Source organism: Gopherus evgoodei, chromosome 9 (genome assembly GCF_007399415.2).
Source record: "Gopherus evgoodei ecotype Sinaloan lineage chromosome 9, rGopEvg1_v1.p, whole genome shotgun sequence".
NCBI lineage: Eukaryota > Metazoa > Chordata > Testudines > Testudinidae > Gopherus > Gopherus evgoodei.
In genome coordinates this window covers 26,174,393-26,197,261 of record NC_044330.1, presented here as the reverse complement: position 1 = coordinate 26,197,261, position 22,869 = coordinate 26,174,393, and the positions used below count along the sequence as shown (strand labels likewise).

Here is a 22,869-nt window from a genome sequence, read left to right as displayed (position 1 = left end):
AGAAATTAGCTGTAATTATGAAGCCTCCCACGTTCTGACATCTTTAGAAGGTGGTAAGATTCTTTATAACATTTCCTTTAAAGATATTTCAAAACAGGGGCCTTCTGTTATAAATCTGGGTCCAAAAATCATATTTTTAGTCTGAATTACAAACCCTGATTTTCCTTTGTTTATAACAAAATAGCAGAGGTGCACTGGATTTCAAAGTAAAAATAAATATAGTTACCCTTCTTATCCCATATGAAGGAAGTTTCTCTCGGAATCTCTAGGGGAAAAAACAAAGTTATATTCATTTTTAAAATACACTTATGATTTGGAGGTAAAAAATACAATCAGTTTTGTCTATGATCAACAAAAACTTAACCTGAAAAAAAGATAACTTACTAGTATAACAAATTGTACATGCTTAGCCCTAAGTCCTGCAAACATTTATGTGCATGCTTAACTCTAAGTTTGTATGTAGCCGCACTGAAGCCAGTGAGACTATTCACATACACACATATGTAAGCATTTGCAAGATTGGGGCCTTACAGCAGGGGTCTCAAACTCAAATGATCATGAGGGCCACATGAGGACTAGTGCATTGGCCCGAGGGCCGCATCACTGACGCTCCCTCCACATTGCCCTGGCCCCAGCCCCACTCCACCCCTTCCATGAGGCCCCACTCCTGCCCCATCGCTTCTCCACCTCCTTCCCTAAGTACGCAGCTCCCCGCTCCTCAGAAAGTGATAAGCGCCACCAACAGCTGTTTGGCAGCGGGAAGCGCCTGGAGGTAGGCAGAAAAAAGATGAATAGTAATATGGTAGTATAGTATTAAAATATAGTATGCTATTAAAAGTCAATTTATTAACTTCTTTAACTGTAATGTGAAAAGTCAGTGCTAATTTTGACAGTCATTTCATTTTTGCCACTTAGCTGGCAGCGTTTTGCATCAACCAGAGCATCAATATTAGGTTTGATATCCTGAGACGAAACCAGTCTCAGTGTTGCTTTCAAATGTTCATCAGTGAGCCTTGACCTTAACACAGATTTGTTAATCTTTATGGAGGAGAAAAACTGTTCACACACACACACACATTATATAAAATGTACTTCCAAGCATTGCCATTATCCTTGCAGAAGCAGAGGATAACATGGGAAATCATTCTTATGAAAGAAACCTGTAGAATTCTGGAATTCCAACATCTGTATACTTCTGCTTCAAAATGGGGTCACAGGACATAAAATTTCACTGGCCTTCATAAGACATTCTTTTACAAATAAGCCTTCTTTAAAAGGTTGCGATGATTTACATATCATTTAGCTTATTACAAAACTTGCTCTTATTGAATCTTCATTAGACTTGTTAATCACCAAAAATAAACTTCTTTGCTTGGCAAATGCTGATGTAAGTTACTGAACTTTTTCCCTCTCGGATTTTTCCGGTGAATGCATATTTTTCACGGTGCATCGTGTCGTAGTGCCAACACATGTTATACTCCTTGGGAACAGCAATCATTTGCTGACAAATAAGGTACTGAATTTTATCTTTTACCTCTGTGAAAAAAAAATAAATTCTCCCATGTGTCTTGGAAAACTCTTTTCTTCCATAAGTGTTCTTTTTTTTGATGAAGTCATTTCCAAGCAGTTTTAATAAAATCTATACACTCAGTAATGCACCTCAGTCAAAGGGCAAAACACACAGTTAGATTTACTTCTGTTAAAGTGTCCCCCCACCTCCTTTCCCCCCCCCAACACACACACTGAGCTGCATCACCACTCCATCCCTGCTCTGCCTCTTCCAGGGGTGGCAGATTTGTAGAAATTTTGGTGGTGCCCAGAATCTGTCCCCCCTAAACTCTGCCCCCACCTGCCTAAGGTTCTGGAAAGGAGTTTGGATGCAGGAGGGGGTCTGGGGTGCAGGCTCTGGGATGGAGTTTGGGTGCAGGCTCCTGGCGGGGGCAGGGGTGCAGAAAGAGGTGAGGAGTGCAGGCTCTGGGAGAGAGTTTGGGGATAGGAGGGGGTGCAGGGGTGAGGGCTGTGGGGCTGAGCATGAGGGGGTTTGGGGCACTGGAAAGGCTCAGGACTAGGACAGGACTAAGGCCTGCCCTGGCCTTAGTTAAAGGGGGCACTAGGACCCTGCAGCAGCAGGTGATGCTGGAAGCTGGAGTGGAGTCAGCAGGCTCTGGGGAGGTGCGGGGGCAGCAATGGGGGCCGGGGGACACTTGGGGGATGTGCATGGGGGCAGCAGGCGGGGCTAGTGGAGAGACCCAGCCCAAAACATTGGGGAGCAGTGTGCGGGGAACGTAGCGGCCACAGAAAATAATTTGGGGGGGGGGAGGGGGAAGTGAGGGGAGTTTGGCAGCAACAGGAAGTAACTGTGTGTGGTGGGGGCAGGGCACGGGGAGCTTGGTGGGCTGTAGGGAAGAGCTTCGCAGGCCATGTGTTTAAGACTCCTGCCTTAGAGTCAGATTATGACCTTCTGCATTTGGCCACAGAAGAATAATTGAAATCAACTGATATGAGTCCATCCTCCTATATAAGTCCTTGAAAGCAGATCAGCACCATCTTATGATAAACTGTGACAAAAGCAACTAATATGTCCATATCAACATTGCCTTGTTTCACGACCACTAGAGCAACCAGCATGATTTCTAAACCATAAACTGGTCTAAAGGCAGATTACTGGTTTTATAGATTAATTATCTAATTCATTCACTTAAAAATAATATCATATGCTGTCCACTACCTTGCATTTAAATTTTAAAATTTTAGGATTAAATTCACATAAACATGTATTCTGTGTAATAATTTTCATGTTCAGAAGTATTCGCAGGATTTAATATTTTCCAAATGTTTTACTATTGCTAATTGCTATGTACAAGCGTTTATTGAAATAGTGGACAGCTGATAAATTGCATAAAGTAACATCGTGACACTGTCAAAAAAAGTATTTTCACATAAGTTAACACTAAACAGATTTTTATAACGACACTTTTCCATTAACAAGGGTATAAAAAGTAACTAATTTTTGCTTATAAAAATAAAAAACTATTATAAATAAAAACATTAGCACCAGTTGTGTCTTCTAGTTAACCATTAACTAGTACCTGCATTTCAATGTATCTAGGATCAAATTTCTTCTTTCTTAACTCTTCTCTAAATTTCTCATTCAAATCAATATCCGGCTCACTTTCTTGAAAGAGATATTCTGAATCTCGATCTAGGAAAGTTTTCTCCAAAATTGGTCTCCGCTTTACAGAAGTCTTCGCCAAGGTAGGTTTCTCTACAGGTACCTCTTGACTATATCAGAAACAAAGATTTGGTTATAATGCAATTTCCACATTAAAATCGTTCTAAGAGGAGATAATCCAACATATACTTGGCTACTGAAACAAGTACAAAACAAGGCTCCCTTTGATAGATTCCTAGTCTCTCTCTTTTTGAAAAAAAGAGGCTACAAATTTAGTTGGCCTTTGTGCGGGAAGGCAATGTATCTTAACAGTCTTGCACTTTTCACCAAAAATATACTTGAATATATCAACTCAGGCACAGTTTGAAAAAGTCCACTCAGCAGAGGTAAGTACAAAAGGTTCCCTGGTGAGCATGGGGACGTTATCAATTCCTGCAAAATTTAAGATACATGTAAATTAAATTTGTCCTAGAATATAATTTGGTAGAATTGTTTTTTACATTCATCAATGGAAATACAGTATTACTATAATTAAAATTATATACTTTTTCAAACAGTTTAACAAACCATTCCACTGCAGTGTTTGAAACTGCCATACAAGCCATCTACAAGTGAAACTGACTAAACAAAGTTTTTGAGTTTCATTATTCAATCTGAGACAAATGCAAAAAGGTATAACAGTATAGTGACAAGTAAATATGATTTTTTAAAGCTCTCAATTTTAATAATCTTTGGTATTAAAAAGATTGACTATATCTCAAATTGGCAATTTTTTGAAGTTAGTTAAAATTCATTTCAGGAACTACGCTTGCCAGCACTCTGATCATTTTTATGGCTCTACAAATTATTTTTTCCAGCTTTTAAAAATATTTATCCCCATTGCTATGTGAAAGATTCATAAAAGCTGTGAAAAACTAGATACAAATTGCTGTCAAATACATGAAATTTATCACAGTAGCAAGTAAAATATTCAGATAGAAGTGGTACTGCTAAGCAGATGGTGTCTATTTTATTACAATAAAAGTATAAGACTTTTTGTTTACAACATAGGATTATTGTTCCTTTAAGCCTGTGTCTAAAAATAGGTTTCTCCTACTTATGTAGCAGAGAATACTGACTGTAAACCAATGTAATGGTGTCTGAGTCTGCAGACAGAACTACTGCCTTAGCCATTCTCATTGTCCCATCTCATAATTGGGAATGACTGGAAGATTAGGACTATAACTTTTTCCTTTGTGGCACAGTGAAATAAATAAGATTCTGGGGGTTAGTTTCATTACCTACTGAGACTCCTGTGGGTAGAAATGAAATTGTCAAGAAGTGTGCCTATTTCACTTCAGCTTGGAAAACATTAACTGAGGCTGAACCTATTCACAAGGAGAACCCCCCAAAAAAAATGGAGGCCAGGGAAGAATAGAGTAGGATAGTACTCTGCATCCCAAATGCAAGAGGCAGAGTTTCAGCACCACAGCCATTCCCCCAACAGTCTTTGGGGTGGGAAAGACAGCACTCTTCCCTTCTAACAGCAAGGGGAGCCTCAACATTTATTAGATACATGCTAGCCAGAGTCTGATATTCAAGATTAATTTTGATATTTTAAGGCCAAAGGTAGTTACATACTTAATTCATTGATTTCAAAAGTAGTTTTGGCACAAAAACATGCTTAAAAATCTGGCTTCAGGGACTTATTTATGCACTCTTAAAAGATCCAAGCTGCAGTGTAGAGAGATTCAGGAATTCTTACATCTAAACCGAATAGGAATAAATACCACAGTGGCAAAGAAGAGTCTTCTCTACACTATAGCTTCTATAGTTGTTGCCACTGATGGTGAATTACAACTATAAAGTTTGCTAGCATAAGACCAGAGAGAAACTGTATCAAAAAATGGAGTTCACAAGCATCCTTGGAAGTCCAGAACCCTGCCCTCTCCCTCCCAGCAGCCGGGAATGAAAAGAGGTAAATCTGTGGAACTCACTGGGTGAAGATACCCCCCCTTCTTCCACCTCCTACCCCTAATATTTCCTATTAGTATGGCTCTGATTTTTTTTAAACCAACATTTCCCCACATTTTACAAAAGCTATTATTCAGTTTTTACTGACTTTCACTTGAATTTGCAAGTACATGAAAATACTGGTTACATTAAGAAAATCCAATCCATTGTATTAGGTAGATGGATTTATATTATAGTAAATTAGTCCACGTGTAAATGTGAGGCTAAGTAAGACAGTGTGGTGGAAGATACACACAGAAACATGGGCATGCATATGTGTACATTCATTAAATAATCCACAACATTATACTGCTTTTACTTTCAATATTCTTATCTTTCCCACTATTTGTTGCTTCTTCCTGTCATCCTGTCCTTCCCAATACTAACCCTGATATTTATCCAGAAAACTGTGAAGTTAATTTTTTGCACCAATTTTCAACCATTTAATTTGTGTAATAAACACTTATAAGTGCCCAGGTAAACAAAATAAAACCAAAAATGAATGTTCTTGCCTATTGGCTTATGGTTAGTACGTTCAGTCTTCTGCTGTGGGTAAAAATTTCAATCCCAGAACTCAAGCATAACCTAGAAAGTTGTTTGAAAACAATGGTCATACTAATTATTTCCTGTATGAGTTACTATATTAAAAAAAGTCAGTATTTATAACGTTTATTTATTTATTTCTTCTAACCAGGGCTGCCGGGGGGGGGGCGCAAGTGGGGCAATTCGCCCCAGGCCCTGGGCCCCCCACAAGAATATAGTATTCTATAGTATTGAAGCTTTTTTTTTTAATGGAAGGGGCTCCCAAAATTGCTTTGCCCCAGGCCCCTTGAATCCTCTGGGCGGCCCTGATTCTAACCCACATGATAATGACACCACTTTTAACTTTAGCAGTTTCTACTGAAATCTTTTGCCACCATTTTCTGAGAGAGAAACAGATAGCATAAGTGATTGATTTTTTTACCCTTCTTCCTCACCGGACCACCATGACACAGATTCTTGTTCTTTTTCATTTCTAGTCTGGACAGTATTCAGCAACTGTACAATCTGTTCTTCCCTGTGTTCATCCATACGCACAACGGCTCTCTAATTTGAGGAAAGAAAAACAGTTTTTCCACTAAGAGCATATAGTCACGTTTGACATTTAGTTGCATATTTGGTTTAATTATAAAAATGTTTTTCATTTTCCTGCAATTGTAACAGTAGTACAATTTATGGGACTACTAAATTAAACTTGTTTATCCACAATGTAGAGGTGAGTGGATCTTTCCAACATGCCATACAAGACATTTTAGCAACCACACAGATTTTGACTTATTTATATACTTACACTCAAAGTCATGCACAAATTATTATTTGTAAGGAAGATTTTTAAGTGGTGGTATTCTTTGCATTACAAATATAAGGAGAACCCAAGTTTAAGAAACTGAGATATCACATGCTCACCTATAGAATGCTAATCTTTTTAGTCACCTTGACATTCCCAAACCCCCTACTTACAGGTAAAGCCTGTTAATAGCCACCAAGGAGACTTCTTCTGACCATTTTAGCAAGTTAAGAAAAGCTTTGATGTATTTAGGTCTTTTCAATGTTTAGCTACTAATTACAAAACCAGAACAATTAATTTTTCATTGCTTTTTAAAAAGAGTTTCTCTCTCTTCCTCTACATTCCCTGCCTCCTATTTTTTCTGTACCTGTGGAGGTGTACAGATACTACAAAGACATGTTATTAGAAATAGCTGTGCTGTTGCATACAATACTTCCCATAGCAGAAAAAAACAACCCCATAGAATCCTCAGTTTTCCCACTACAGCTCTTTATGTTGCTGCTAGAGAAGCAAAAAGTGCAAGAGCAACCTCTTCTGCAGAGAAGTTTTAAAAACAGGGATGAGTAAAGCACACAAACATGAAAAGTGTTCTTCCATGCTACCTGCTTTTAACCATTTAGCTTTTCAGACACAGGGTTACTTCCTTTACGGTTTTCTGGAGTTTGCATAACTATCTGGGAGTCGAACAGCTGAAAAAGGGGTAAGACACAGCCTGAAGCCAGTTTCAATACTCAGCAAACTCAATACAGCATATCATCTTTAAACTAGTTATGTTCTCTACAGATTACTGTAATAGGGCGGGTCTGGCGGTTTTTGGAGGGAAGGGAGGGGGGTACAAAACCTTAAAAACTAACTTGTCTACTCTGTGTACCCAAACATACTGTGGGGGGGTCACATATAAGTTGGGGGTGTGTGCGTACATGGAGAGAGCGACACACCACAGAACAGTAGCTGCCAATGGGCCCAGGGTCCAGCGCAGCAGAACCCGGGCTGCACCCGCTCACTGTCAGGGCAACGACCCAAGGCTGGCGGCCCGTCAAGCGAGGAAGGACCAGGGGCAGAGGGAGAAGAGCCGGAGCCGGGGAGTAGCGGCAGCTAAGCCCCGGGCCCAGGGGAGGAAAGGAGCGAGCAGGACTTGGGGGGCGGGGGCGGACGAGAGGCGCCCAGTGCGCGCCGCGGCCGTTACCTGCTGCCTGTCGGGCTCTTTGCTTTTCTGGCTCTGCTTCCGCGCGTACCACAGCCCGATGTCGCGGCCCTTGAGGTGACTGGGATGCCGCCCCCGGCCCCCTCGGCCTTCGTGTCCCCCCGCGGAGGAGGAGGAGGAAGGCCGGGGGCCCCCTCCTCCGCCGCGGCTCCAGTCCCTGCGGTGCTCGAAGCTCATCCTCCTCCGCTCGGGTCGCCGCACGGCGGGTGTTCAGGCAGCGGAGCACTCGCACCGAGCCGGCAGCAGCGCCTAGCGGAACCGGAAGTCGACCGGCTCTTTCCCCTTCCTCATTTCCGCTCCGCCTCCCAACGCCTCCTAGGGCGGCGGCGCGTCGCTATGACGGAGGCCGGGCGGAAGCAGGAGGGCTGCGCGCGCTGCTCGTTCAAGCTTAGCGCGCGCCGCTGTGGGGGAGGCGTTCGCGAGTGCAGGGGCGGCGGGGTCCTGAGTTGTGGCAGTGGTGCGAGTAGCAGCCTTGTACCCCGGCTTCGCGCATGTGCGGGGCTTTGCTAAATCACACTCCCCGCTTCCCCCCGGGCTGTGAAGCGTCGTGGGTGTCTCACTGTGAGCTCAGAGGCCCCTTTCTTAGGCGGGGTTGGTCTCTACAGCGCTAGGAAAGCTGCAGGACGCAACTCCGACTCAGAACTTTTCTCTCTTTGAGAAGAAAAGCCTGGAATCCATGTGTGCTTACTCTGTTAACTCTGAAACCTACAGACAACAGCAGTGTCCAACCTTGCCAGCCAGAAATGTGGGAACTGTGTAAAATGAAGGGGCTGCTACACTCCTTTTACTAGTCATGTCACACTTAAAAGCTCCATGTAAAAATATATCTGTAGCTGTTCTGTTCCCTCTAATGTCACCAAGACCACTGAGAGATTAATGAGTCTGTTACAGCCCTACCTAACAGGCATGTGGCTTTTGACTCATGCATTAAGCTTCACAGGTCCCAGAGTTGACCCCACCCACCACCAACCAGGATCTGTTGATGCTACATAGACACTGAAAAAATTTCACTACAGTCTTGCAGCACCTAGGCACCTTGCTACAGAGTACATGTGCTGTGCTGCCAAGAAAGTGTCTTGAGTTAAGGAGCCACCTCAGTAATTCTCAAAATTTTGTACTGGTGACCACCCCTTTCACATAGCAAGCATCTGAGTGTGACCCCCCCCCCAATAAATTAAAAACACTTAAATATATTTAACACCATTACAAATGCTGGAGGCAAAGCAGGATTCGGGTGGAGGCTGACACAATCCCCCAGGTAATAACCTCACAACACCCTGAGGGGTCCCGACCCCTAGTTTGAGAACCCTTGCACTAACTCCAGGAGCACAACAGACAGGTGGGGACTATGTACTGGAAGCTAGGTCAAGCATTGCCTCTGTTCTGGGCTTTGTCCACTAAGTCAAAGTTATCACATTAAACAATTGTGATGCATATGTTGCATCATCATTTGCATCATCCCCAGATAGGTTTCAGGGTTGTTTTAATGTCCTGAAAACGTAGGACAGCCCTAAAAGATTTAGTACAGTGGCTTGAGAGATTTATCTGGACAGAAAACAATATACCTCTATTCTAGTTCATTGAGTTATCATAATCGATCCTCTATTGCACTGGGAGCCACCATACACTATTTAGCAATTGTTCGTAGGAAGAATAAGCATCCTAATAACTAAAGCAGAAGGAAATTGAGAGAATGCTTTAATTAGGCAAGGAGAAAATTGTCAGAGAAAACAGCAAAAGCAGATATTCTGGCTGGTTAGCCTCACTGTTAAATGATCTAGGCTGATGGAAGCAGAATGGTTATCTGAGGGATTTATTCAGACAGTTTTAGTTAAACAACTTGGCCAACTTGGCTGAAATCCAGGCTTACAGCTCTGAATGATGTATTTGCCTTTTACTTTTCATATGAATTTCTGGCAGTCTGCGTTTTAGAAATGTTCTGTTCTAACAGCTGAAGTCAACTTAAAGATTTCCAAACATTTAAAAACACCCACCCATTCCTGACAAGTGGTTTTGTTCGTTGTAGGTGACACACTTCCTTCTAAGAACATACACAACCAGTATCTCAGAATAGTCCTAAAGGGTGCTGTGCTGTCAGAGGTGCCAACTTTCATGAAAGACAATCCATGTTCCATGGTCAGAAAAGATTCAGTATTATTTTTCACAAGAGTATGGGTATTAACCCTAGTGTCATCTCTAAATAGAATGTAACTACTCACATTGGTATCATCTTAAAAATGTGCCCTGTGGTTTCAACTGAAGATTTTATTTATGCTTCCCTTCTTGAGGCTGTAGCTATTATGACTAGGGGGAAGTAGCAGTATCCAATGTGATTCTCTGATTTATTGTTAAATTATAAATCTTATAAAAACACTCACAGCTCAGGATGAGTGTTTCCATTATTGGGATTTTTATATTCTATCTACATTTAAACTAGTACTAGTTCTGGATGTTCTGCGTTGATTGCTGCCTTATGTAGTAAATTTTGTCCAAGCTCTTTGAAGGGTTAAATTCATCCTTTTAGGTTATTAGTCTTTCACTGTTAATTAATGCTCCTTTTATTGCCTTGAGTAATATTGTGATGCTATAAATGGCTCTTGACTCTCATTTCTCTGCAGCAGGGGTCTCAAACTCAATTTACCTTAGGGCCAGTGCCAGTCCTCAAATCCTCCCAGCGGGCCAATAAGGTCACTCATGCTGCCCAGAAACTCCCCCCCAAACTCTGCCCCCCAAAACTCTGCCCCCTACCAGCCTAATGTTCTGGGGTAGAGGATGGGGGTGCAGGCTCTGGAAGGGAGTTTGGGTGCAGAAGGGGTGAGAGGTTGGGATCTGGGAGGACGTTTGGGTGGGGAAGAGGGTCTGGGGTGCAGGGTCTGGGATGGAGTTTGGGTGCGCGTTGCAGGCTCTGGGCTGCAGCACAGGAGGAGGGGGTAGGGTTGCAGGCTCTGGGAGGGAGGAGCGGGAAGGGTGCAGGCTCTGGGAGGGAGTTTGGGGGTGAGAGGGAGTATGTGGGGAGGGAGTGCAGGTTCGGGGAGGGGAGTGTGGTGTTTACCTGGGGTTCCAAGACAGAATGGGCTGGGGGGCCTCCGCGAGCTGCTGCCTCCAGGCACCGCCCGTGCAGCTTCCTTTTGGCCACAGGGGCGCTTGGGGCAGGGGCAGCACACGAAGGCACAGTCCCACCCCACCCTGGGGCCACAGGGAAGAGCAAGTAGCCACGTGGAGCGAGCGTGCATGAAGCTGCTCAGCTCTGCTGTGCTGCCGGTGGTGTGCGGGGCCCCAGGCTATTTTAAATCGCCCATGGGATGCGGGGGTGGAACGCCCGGGGGCAGCAGGCGGGGCCAAGGGAGAGACCCGGCACCAAAATTGCTGGAGCCCCGTGGGCCACATTGGGGAGGTTCTTGGGCTGCAGATGGCCTGTGGGCTGGGACTTTGAGACCCCTGCTCTACAGCATTCTTTGCCTTATCAGCTTTGTTGTCAATCTATCACTCTTCACAGCATATGCTTTGAAGTCTAATTCTCCAAAATACCAACTATCCAGTGCACTAGTTCTCAAATTTGTTTCATGTTAACAACCACCTCTTAAAACAGATCTGGTCTCATGGACTAATTTCCCTCCTAAGTCCCAATGCTACAGTTTACCCAGACCTAATCTTACAATTCCAGCACTTGGTTACATAAAATAATAGTAAAACAGTACTCTGGAGACAATATGAAAATAAACACAGATACACAATGGGGGCAGCTGCTTGACTACATGATTAACCCACCCACAGCCCTTTGTTTGAGACAGATGAATGCATAATTGAATCCATCTCTCTCACTCTCTTTTACCGGTTCATGCTTAACATTGTGATGGAAGCAACTCTGGACACAGTCTGTAAGTGCTGCTCAACTCACGCTTTAAGAACTATTGGAGCACTGGGTTTGAGATCTCTATATCCAGAGTTCTTACAGTCATATATCCCTTCATTAATAAAAAGGGAGTCTTTACAAGGGCAGTGGGAGTGCTCACAGTCATCACTGTAGACCATGCAGGCTTTCCCTAGTTACTGTATGCAATTGCTTTCTGTGGAGTCCTAGGCATGTGGGCAATAGTAGCAAGAGCTTTTCCTGCCCCACTACAGAACTGGAGGCAGCCAGGTCCCTCAGATTTTAACACAGATTTGTAGGGCTAGGGATGGAGGGTGTCTTTGCTGACCCTGCCTCTGAAGACTGTATTTGGGGAGGGACCAACCAGTCACCCTAAAAGACATCATACAGGAGGGAATGTACAACTTCAAGCCCATACTTCCCACCTCTCAAAATCCACCATAAGTTAAGAAGTGGGGTACAGGGTGAAGTCTACCCTTTAGGACAGTGTCAAGCAGGATTTTTTGTTTGTTTTTGTACAGCAACAGGGGGCATGTAAGGACTGAAAACCTGGGAGCATGCATAGTAGCTGAAAATATTCATTCATATTTGGACATCTGATATTCATTCTTTTTAAGCCATCCAGTAGTCGTAGGTTGGGGGTCAGGTTAGACCATCAGATACTTTTAGAACAGGAGTCCTTGTGGCACCTTACAGCCTAACACATTTATTTGAGCATAAGCTTTCATGGGCTAAAGCCCACTTCATCAGATGCATAGAATGGAACATATAGTAAGAAGATAGGTAGATAGATATACAGAGAACATGAAAAAGTGGAAATAGCCATACCAACTGTACGAGGCTAATTAATTAAGATGAGCTATAATCAGCAAGAGAAAATAAATCAGTACAAATTTTTTTCTTCTCCTGCTGATTATAGCTCATCTTAATTAATTAGCCTCTTACAGTTGGTATGGCTACTTCCACTTTTTCATGTTCTCTGTATATCTATCTTCTTACTATATGTTCCATTCTATGCATCTGATGAAGTGGGCTTTAGCCCACGAAAGCTTATGCTCAAATAAATGTGTTAGGCTGTAAGGTGCCACAAGTACTCCTGTTCTTTTTGCAGATGCAGAGCATCCTACTCTGAAAGATGCTTTTAGATGACCAAGTAGCATCTGTGGCCAGGACAGATTTTCTTTCATCTGTATTTAGCCAGAAGATTGCAGGCTCCCACACCCCTCTTTTCTTTTTTCTTCTTCTGCCAGATGCTGCTCTTGCTACCATCATCCATATTTCTGTCACTTCAAGATTAGATTACTGCTATGAACACCCCATGGAGCTGCATCTAGGGTGACCAGATGTCTCGATTTTATAGGGACAGTCCCTATTTTTGGGTCTTTTTCTTCTATAGGCTCCTATTACCCCCTAGCCCAGTCCCGATTTTTCACACTTGCTGTCTGGTCACCCTAGCTACATCATAAGACTATTCAGAAGCTCACTTGGTAAGTGGAGTGTCCTACTGGGAGTTCTTGATGCCATAAATGTGTCATGAGTTCTTTGGTTTCCAAGTAGAAATTAAAGTGCTATTATTTGTATTACCATAGCACCTAGGAGACCTAGAAATTGACCAGGACCCCATTGTGCTAGGCACTGTACAAAATACAGAGCCCAAAATGGCCTGGGACATGTCTATACGAGAAATCACTTTCCGTTTCTCATGCTATCCTGTGGGTACTGACTTCAAGCAATATGTTCAAACTGGATCCATTAGCATATAAGGGAAGCATCTGCAGGCAGGAGTCCTCAGCTTTGGAATTCACTGTCTTGGTCTGAAAAAGATATGTGGACAGTCAGGGCACGTGCATCTCTAGGAGTCACTCGATATCAAATGGCAGAGGGCACACCATACTGTTACTCATATCTGGTCTGACACACACTTCCCCAACACACTACTGTCATAATGTGTATCTTAAAGATGTCATATAAGGGATCGTATGCAAACTGGTAACACGCTGGTCCGAAACTTAGGGTTCAGTGCTCTCTGCAAGTTGGATCATCTTGGCCTGGGAGGCAAGAGTAGCTGGAAACTGCATATAGGTGAGAAACCTGCTAAGACAAAAATAAAAACTTGCTGACATTAAGTTTTAGTCACTAGGAAGCATATTTTGTTTTGTTTTACTTGTAACCACACCTGTTTCTTTTATTCTTCCTTATTATCACTTAAACCTCTCTTCTTTGTTAATAAACTTATTCTTGTTTCTTTACAAAACTATCATAGGACTGTGTATTACAGTGAAATGTGAGTCTTCAGCTAACCTAACAGGCTGGTGTATGCTCTGTCTCTTTTTAGACAACTTAATAACATCTGTGAATGTCCAGTTGGAGGGACTGGACACTACAGGCAGACATCTCTGGGTCAGGAATTGGGATTCAATGATTGCCTTGCCAGAAAACTCTTCAGGACTCTGCCAGTCCAAACCTTGCCTTGCAGGTAACAGATGAGCTAGTGTGTCGGGGAGCTGACACAGCTTAGCAGCAGCAAAGCTCTCATTTGGTGAGACTGGGGTGGGATGGGTGGGTAACACAGTGGCTCACAGTTCTGAGTACCCCAAGCAGGATGTTACAGCGTGTTGCAAAATTCCTTTGTTTTCTGGGACTTGAGAGAGGCTCGTGGGTATAGAGAACAGGGTAGGAGCTGAGATGGAATGGTTGTTTTAGTACAGCTGGATTTTGTTAAGAGCCAAAGCTGAGTGAGCTGTATTACTATGATTTTTTTTAAAATGTCATTTTAGGAGCTTGCAGGGTGCCTAAAACTTTGGACAGGTGCATTTTTGTTTGAGAAATTAAAATAAATAAATAAATATTAGATTTTGCTATAAACCACTGTGAAGATGCTTCATTTACCTTTGTTTAAATTTGGCACAAAGTCATCAATTTTTAGCTTCATAAGGCTTTTTTAGTAAGACTGTAACATTATAAAATTAAAGAAGGCAGAAGAAACCAAACACAGTAGGTAGTTGTTGAATCTCCATAAATATGAATCATGACCTAATGCAGTGTGCTGTGTTTTCTCTGTGTTAAATAATTTAAAATATTTTAGCATAGTACACTTCATATGCCCTGGATTCACATCCAGACATTATTCTTTCTAGGGCATTTTGATTTTACAAACATTCAGCTCATGTAAATGAGTAGCAGTAATATTAGCGCTATACTGTATTGCTATCTCTTGTGAGCAATGTTGGATTAAAATTGGTCACAACCTGTTTTAATGCATATTTGAATGTCAGCCTCCTGCTTTTCTTCTCTCTATTTCCTTTGTCAGTGTACGTCATTACCTGCCCGTTTGAGAAAGTGCTCTTAATTTTTAAAATAGTGGAACATGGAGGTGTTCTTTACAGCTGGAAGAAAGATGATAATAACAAAGGAATGGAAGTGAGAGCACATTATTTAAAAATCCAACTAATTTTAACGCAGCCAGAGCCCTGACACTGCAGCATTTGCCTTCCCTAAAGCTGACAGTCAGCACCACCCACCACAACAGCACTTTATTTCAAATCCTATTCCACCTGCCTCTCTCAAGCCACACACATTTGCAACCCAGCTAATGGGTATGGTATTGGGAATGTGTCTTTAGGAGCTGAGATTCCCTGACAGGGAGTCTGTGAAGCTGATGCACAGCCAGCTGGAACTGGACACAGAATAAAACAGAACTCTTGCAAGCACTTTAAGCAGTGTGTGATCACTGAACACCCGGAGGAGCTCATTACCCTGCACCTCTCAGCCACCTTCATCTTCAATTGTGCTATGTTCTCCTACCACACTAGCATTAGGGCTTGTCTACACTTACCGGATGATCGCCGCAGTGTTGATCCACGCATAGTCAGTCAATTTAGCAGACATCCCTCAGCCTGCGCTGCTTCCCACAGCCCCCTTTGACCTGGAAGGGCGAACCGCAGCCAATGGGAGCTGCAATTGGCCGAGCCTGCGGACGCTGCAGGTAAACAAACCATCCTGGCCCACCAGCGGATTTCCCTGATGGGTCACGTGCCAAAGATTTCGCAGAACACAATGTAGAGCAGTCTTTCCACAAGACTGTGGGAATGCAAAGATACACAAAGCCCCTTTCCCAACTTCCCACACTCTGGTGCTGTACCACACATACAGTGCCCAGACTAAAGAATCTGAGACAGAACGTCCAGTTTTCTGTAGAATTCAGAACTGAGGTGCCATGGAAACAGGGGACATGCTACACAGTTTATGTCCATCTTGGCATAGATTACACAGGTCTAGTCCACACTGTACCTGTTCAGTTGATAGACACTGGACTATAGTTTCCAGCACTGCCAATCTGGTGTCTCTCATGAACACTACATTTGTAGATTTAATAAGAGGAGGAAATTAGAAAAAAGATCATTTTTCTGTATATGTTCTTCCAATGTAGGATCATAAGATTGGCTATAGAAACAAAGCTTTTTGCTTATTATTAATAGGAAGAAAATTTTCAAAGTGGTACCTAGGAGGAAGCATGTTCAAACACAATCAAGCACTAATAGAATTTTTCCCCAAAGCTGAAACTGTGCCAAAAATAATATTGCACTGTGATGTCCATAATTTGGAGTGTCATCATGCTTTGCAAATTGTACTAAATAATTTCCCCCTTACCTATTGGCTATTTTGTTATTTCACCTAGATACACAAAGATCAGTGTAGTATCAAATCATTCTTTGGAGATACTGAGATAGCTGGTAATTTGGCAACTTTTTACAAGAGAGCAAGTTCATCATTATCGGGGGATGATACGGTGTCCCTATCTTCTGTACTGAGATGGACAAATGAGTTTGCCAAATGCAAATATGTTCTATAGCATGAATATATAATAGTTAAGTGCCCATGTGTGAGGCTTTTGTGTGTTTCAATACAAATTCAATCTATTAAGCCTGTGAGTGTTGAATGTCCTCTGTTCCCACTGAAATCAATGGGAGCTGAGGGGGCTCAGCGTTACTCAGGAGGCACATATCACCTCACAGCAAATTTATGATGAATACACTGAATTCTTGAAAGAATCCCCAACTGGCCACAGATTCTGGAGGGAATAAAGATAGATTGCCAATTAAAAAAAAATCACACTAAATAGACATGCAGAAAATAGCCAAACAAAATCACACAAAATAAACACTGAGAATTCTTAAAAGGAGTTCTAAAAGTTTAGGGCTCATTTGTGAAACACGCCACCAACATGGTTACGTGTTGAGTGAGAGAGAATTCCACAGCTGCATTCTCCTGAGAGGAACAGAAAGAAGGGGTGAGACAGAGAAAAGGATCTGTGCACCCCATCTTCTTCAGCTTGTTTGTGCAGTGGGACACTTTGCAGTTCCAACCCTATGACAAAGAGGAAGTTCTCTTGCTTCTTCTAATACAGTGCAGCTCTGACCTTTCAACAGCTATTTAGCTAATCTGAGATCTCAGGCAGTGGACATTCCCTTAGGTAGCTACAGTATCAAGTAGGAATTTTCATGCCCTTTTAATGTTGGTCTTGCTTCCCAACCCTCAGCCTCTTAAAACTAATGTAAGCCGATGGACGTGAAAGTGATTTTTTTGGTCTGGATTTAAGCCTTTTGATGAATATAAACCAAAACAATTAGTGCATCTCTAATTTAGAAGCCAGTGTCAAAGTTAGACTCAGTACTCACAGTTTGTCAGACCACTCTGTTTTATTAGCACAGCGCTCTGCTAATAACACTCAGATAATGTGAGCACCGTGCAAGACACAAACTATCTTATTTATTTATACAGATAAAAGGGCGTGAACTAAACAAAGGGACAAAGAAAGCAAAACTGTAAAATTTACCTGGGGCACAGCATGCATATCCTACTTCCTTACTAACTCTTACTGATCTTCTGTTAATGTTTCGCCATTAGCACCATTGTTTATGCCTAATGTTTCTTTTTCTGGCACCTGTATTTCAACATTTCTTATTTCTGCTTAAAGGTACATACAACATTTCTTTAATCCATTCTTATTTTTACAATATAATTCATTCTACTTTCACAATCCCTCCTTTTGGTCAAGCTTACGCCATGACCAACAATTACTGGGTTCCACAAATCAATCGTTCTTTATTTCTTCATCAGTGATACTTAAAATCAGCATATTAGCACTCTGGTTTGGGGCAGCTATCTGTGTGGCATGTCTTACACCATTTTGGATGCAACAGAAGATTAACTGAAGACATACAAAAATCATTAGGATTCCAAACAGGATAGTCAGGGTTCCCTGAAACAACCAGTTTTCTATGCCAGAGAAATTGAACAGGTTACTTAGCCACTTCCATAAAGAACTCGGCTCTACATGGGGAAGATATGCAATTTGTTCTGAGTGTCTAGCGCAACCTATTACCTCATTGGTATCGTCAGGTATAAACACACAACACTGTATTCCAATGAGAGCATGGGTCCCTCCTTTGGCTGCCAGCACTATGTTCAATGCCTGATGGTTTTGGAGAGCCACCTGTCAGATTGCCCCTGTTTCTTTGGCCAGGGCTCTTAAACTTTCTCCAGCTTTATTTGCCATTATTTTAACTACTGCTTGTAACCTCAGGACCTTTTTGCATGGTGTATTACTCCCCCAAGTGTTATTGCTGTTTCATATTGTGTTAAACGGATGAGGTCCTCCAGTGAGGTCTGGGGAATTGAGCGGGATAGCCAGGACAGGAACACCAGTTTGAGAGTGGGCTGGGATGTGGCTGCAGACCCAGCATTTAGAAATATTAAGAGTCTGAGCTATCCCCACTTGCTGCTGGATAAAAGAATTGTCATTGTGGACTCCCCAGACTTTAAGACACCAACAGCCGAGGAACAGGTGCCACCAGAGGCCCATGTTGGAGGCAGGGCCCTTCTGGTTCTGACAACCTCAACTGAGGGAACCGCAGTCATGGTTTTACGTCCACCAGGCAGCAGGCGCTAGGCTCGCTACTGCTTCTTCTTGGGCCTTGCTTTAGGTCATCATCTGTTTCTGGCAATCCTTACGAGAGCGTAGATTATAAGGTATTGCAGGCTGTTCCTCTATGTCTTCTTCTGGAGTCAAAATTGACTCTGAGTGGTCCTGAGGTGATGATTGGTTCACTGGGGGTGGTGCATTCTTACACTGCAAAGCATGTATCCACTCTGCGATGCCAGACAGTTTAACAGCCATCTGGGTAGTAAGCAGTGCCTGATGATTCTTTGATGTTCTTTAAGTCTCTTTGCTTCTTACCTTGACTCTAGCTATAACAATGGCCTTCACACCTTATCTTTTCCTGATGCATACATTCCTCATTCACACAAACAGATTGAGAATACAAACAGCAGTATTTTATATCGAGCAAAAGGCATAGCAAATGAAACCTTGCTAAGTTTTACAATCAATAATCAAGACAATTTACATTGAGACCCAGGCCTTCAATATTTCTCTAATTTACTTAACATAGACACAACAGAGAATCCGGTCTCTTACTAACTAAATCTTAGAACAAAGAGTTAAGAGAAGGCCCAATTTGTAATGCATATGGAAAATGGAATCTTATAGTCCCAGAGGGTCATTTCTTTCTGCTATTCAAAAAGGGTGGCTAGCAGGATGAAATCAAATCATACATTAATTCTTATGGGACATTATAAAATCCTGTTCCTACATATTCCCCTTTTGACACTAAGATTATTAATCGCTAGTGTCACTTCTTATTTAGTCCAAGTAATATAAAATACTGGGAGGTGATTTGGGCCTATGGCTTTAGCTTTGCATATGTTCGTTTTATCCAACAACACATTTTAAACATTTCAATGAAACACATACAATTTAAAACCAAAAACAATTGGGGTAGTAACATTAGTATGCCAGTAGTTGTGGGAGACCATCCAGAAAATATGTTATACCAATGGTAAGCTGTTATGTCTTTCTGCAGTGGCAATTTTTAACGTGTCCCCATTTGCGTGTATAATATGAACGGTTCCGTTTCCCACATTGTTTTTTTTCTAGGAACTATGTTACCTTTTTACCTTTTAACAGATGATTGGTAACTGTTTGCCATTCAATACCAAGATAGATAGAGAACTCAGCTAAATCAGTGCTTACAGTAAGCTGAGACTCTCTTTTTGTTGTTGTTGCAAATAGTAAATGTGATTATTGGTAAACACAGTACTTACATTATATTTACATTTGTCTTCTGGTGGGTTGCTAACACTTTTTAAACACTTTCCCCCAAGAATTAACACATACACATAGCCCATTATACAGTACTTTGGATTTTCTGAAAGATAAAAATAACATTTTTCTACCATTTTTGAGGTGGCATTGATTATTGCTTAAAGATTCTGTTCTTTTACAAATACCCTTGCTGATTGCAGGCAAAACAGAGGAATTACCCCCATATTTTCCTGTGTTTTTTTTTTTTTTATCTTTAAGGGTTATGGGGAAATTATTCCACTGTTAAGTGATTAAATTCATGAGGTGGTGTACCTCAAGTTTTTCCTCTTATATAGCAGACCAAGTTTGTAATGTTTTTCTTGCTGTGTTAAGCTTTAAGTTTATTCACAGGTAATAGCTGAGAAGCATCATTACCATATTACCTTAAAGGATTTTTCCAAAAATCATACACACTATAAGTTGTTAAGGGGTACTTACTAACATTAAATTTATTTCAATGTTTAATATTAACAATAACATTAGCATCAAATCTATTAAAGGTATGTTGTTATACCATGCCTTTTATTTAGGCAATTTGTTTGCTGACCAGGTATGTTTTTTATTTGCAGCTTCTTTTGTGCTGGCAATTCTCACCTTTCTTTATCAGTTAGGTAATTTGCATCAACACAGGCTTGGTTTTTGGATTCAAAGCCATCAGCAGAGCGCAGAGACTCTGTCTTAACACACAGGGATCTGAAAAAGAAAACACAGCCTATTGCGACTCTTTTTGGAGCCCTAATAGGATTTTAATTCAGCAGTATGTTTCATTTGCATTTCTTTTACTCCTTTCTACAATATACACTGCACATGTCCTAGGGAAAATGCACATTCCTTCTATACTATAACTTTTTAAAAACATCAGCCATATCAATTTTTACATAAGGTGTGACTGTTTCTTTTGTTCTTACGAGAGTTTTCATGTACCCTTATCAAGTGACAGTCTGATTACACAGAGCCATCTTAAGGCTCAGTGTTTTTAACATTGCTTCTTTTTTTGTTTTGTGCATGTCACCTCTGCTGTTGCTTCAGAGGGTCACTGTTAATTTCTTATTCATTCACTACAGCTCTTATCTGCTATTGTTACAAAAAAAACCCACCAACCAAACAAAAAGACTCCAGAATCTCTCCCTATTCTCCTGATTTTGACTGCCCTATTGCAGCCATGACTTGGTCTTTATTTAAAAACATTTTAATTTTTGTAAAGAATCAAGTTAACCCTTAAGGGTTAAATCCTAAATCCCAAAGCCAAACACTGATTACCTGTTTCTTGCAAAAAGGTCTGTCAGTTTTGCAACTTTGAATTAAAGAGTCAAATGAATTTTTAGTGGCATTAAAAACAAAAAAACAATTTATCTTACATCTACAAAAAGAGTTTGACAAACCAGATGTGCTGGTTTAGATTCTTAGAACTTTACATGTTTTCACAGACAAATAGATACATACACATTTTCTTTTTCTTAACACCGCTTTGTTTTTACATAGCTGTAGATATATTTGGATTATTTACAGGCACTCTTTTGGAAAAGGGCGCATTTTTCCTTCAGAATGGCTGCAAAAAAACCAAGAATTCTCTCTTTAATATGGTCCTTTTTAACATTTTCACAAAGTTTAACTGCTTAATTCTCTCCAGCCTCTGTAGAATTAACTTTTCACTCTCTTTCCTTATATCACTTGTTTATCTCCCAATATGACACCTTCATGAACTTAAACTTAACTATTTTAAGTATTGTTCCAGGGATTTATGCCTGCACTTACTGCTTTTCTTACTCCTGACACTATGCCCTTAGGGTTTCCAACCTGTTTTTCAGTTTCTTTATCTGTTGCTTGCCTGCTTGTCTGGGCCCAATCCTGCTTTTTCCAATGAACCGTTTTTGTGAGTGATATTGTGGTCATTTCACAATTTTGAAAGAAATGTTTAAGGAAAGGGACCAGGAAAGGTGGGGGCTAGTTGAGGAGCCCACCCTCCTTGCTGAATTGGTAGTAGAACTCTAAAGAATCAGTTTTTGAAGCTGACAACAAAGGGGAACAGAACAAGGGACTTTTTGTCCTTTTTACAATGAGATGGGAGTAAGAAGGGGGTTGGATCGATCCGGGGTTTGGAGAACGGGGTAAAGGTAAAGCCCATACTGGAAATTATGCAAGACTGAAGGCTTCACACAGAAAATTGTTACGTTTCAATCAGGTTTTTAAAAAAGTAGGATAATGCATTTTTTTAAAAGTAATGAAATAAAAATGCAAAGATTTTTAGTGTGGTTAAATTTATTATAACATATACACATAAGTGGCATTTATAATCTGAATAAAATTAGACATTTCTTAGTATAATCTTAGTGAGTTGAAAAATTGCCATGCTTTTTCCAGTCCCTTTTTTTGGTTGCTGTTCATATTAATTTTGTGTCCAATTCAATAGCACATTATCTTGATGTAAAATAATGAACCTTTACAAGATGGATTCTTGCATAGTAGCATATTCTAAAAAGATGAAAGATAATACATTTCTTTCAGTAGTTGAAAGTGAGAGGTAGAGCCCCATTAAATAAAGTGGCATTTGTAATGAAAAAATACTTAACCATTATAATGTGAAAGGACAATTTTACATAGAAGTCTATATAGTAGAACCTCAGAGTTAAGAACATCTTAGGAATGGGGGTTGTTTGTAACTCTGAAATATTCATAACTGAACAAAACGTTCTTTCAGAAATTTACAATTGAACATTGACTTAATATAGCTTTGAAACTTTACTATGCAGAAGAAAAATGCTGCTTTTAACCATCTTAATTTAAATGAGACAAGCAGAGAAACAGTTTCCTTGCCTTGTCAAATCTTTTTTTTTTAAATTTCCCTTTTTTTAGTACTTTATGTTTAACACGGTACTGTACTGTGTTTGCTTTTTTTAATCTCTGCTGCTGCCTGATGGTGTACTTCCGGTTCTAAATGAGGTGTGTGGTTCACAGAGTTTGTAACTCTGAGGTTGTACTATAGTACAATGAAGATGCTATTGAAAATGAGGAGGTATGACAATAAATGGCCAAACTGTACAATTACAATGTGTAATCCTTACTAATGCAAGTAGCAATGCAAGTAGTCAGTGGGACT

At 41.1% G+C, this 22,869-nt stretch overlaps 1 protein-coding gene across 2 annotated transcripts in view; it reads right to left on the bottom strand.

Annotated features, from left to right (window-relative positions):
* The window catches only part of DHX36 (DEAH-box helicase 36), a 45,083-nt gene extending 37,124 nt beyond the window's left edge, over nt 1–7,959 (bottom strand). The window contains exons 1-4 of one of the 2 annotated variants that reach the window (XM_030574875.1): nt 7,678–7,959; nt 6,129–6,250; nt 3,090–3,282; nt 227–265 (exon numbers count right to left, since the gene is read on the bottom strand). In XM_030574875.1, the coding sequence (XP_030430735.1) occupies nt 227–265; nt 3,090–3,282; nt 6,129–6,250; nt 7,678–7,872 (549 nt within the window). In that variant the 5' untranslated portion in view covers nt 7,873–7,959. Of the gene's footprint in view, nt 1–226; nt 266–3,089; nt 3,283–6,128; nt 6,251–7,677 lie in introns of those variants that run through there. The other variant, XM_030574876.1, reaches the window with a different exon arrangement.
* Nucleotides 7,960–22,869: the final 14,910 nt, after the last annotated feature.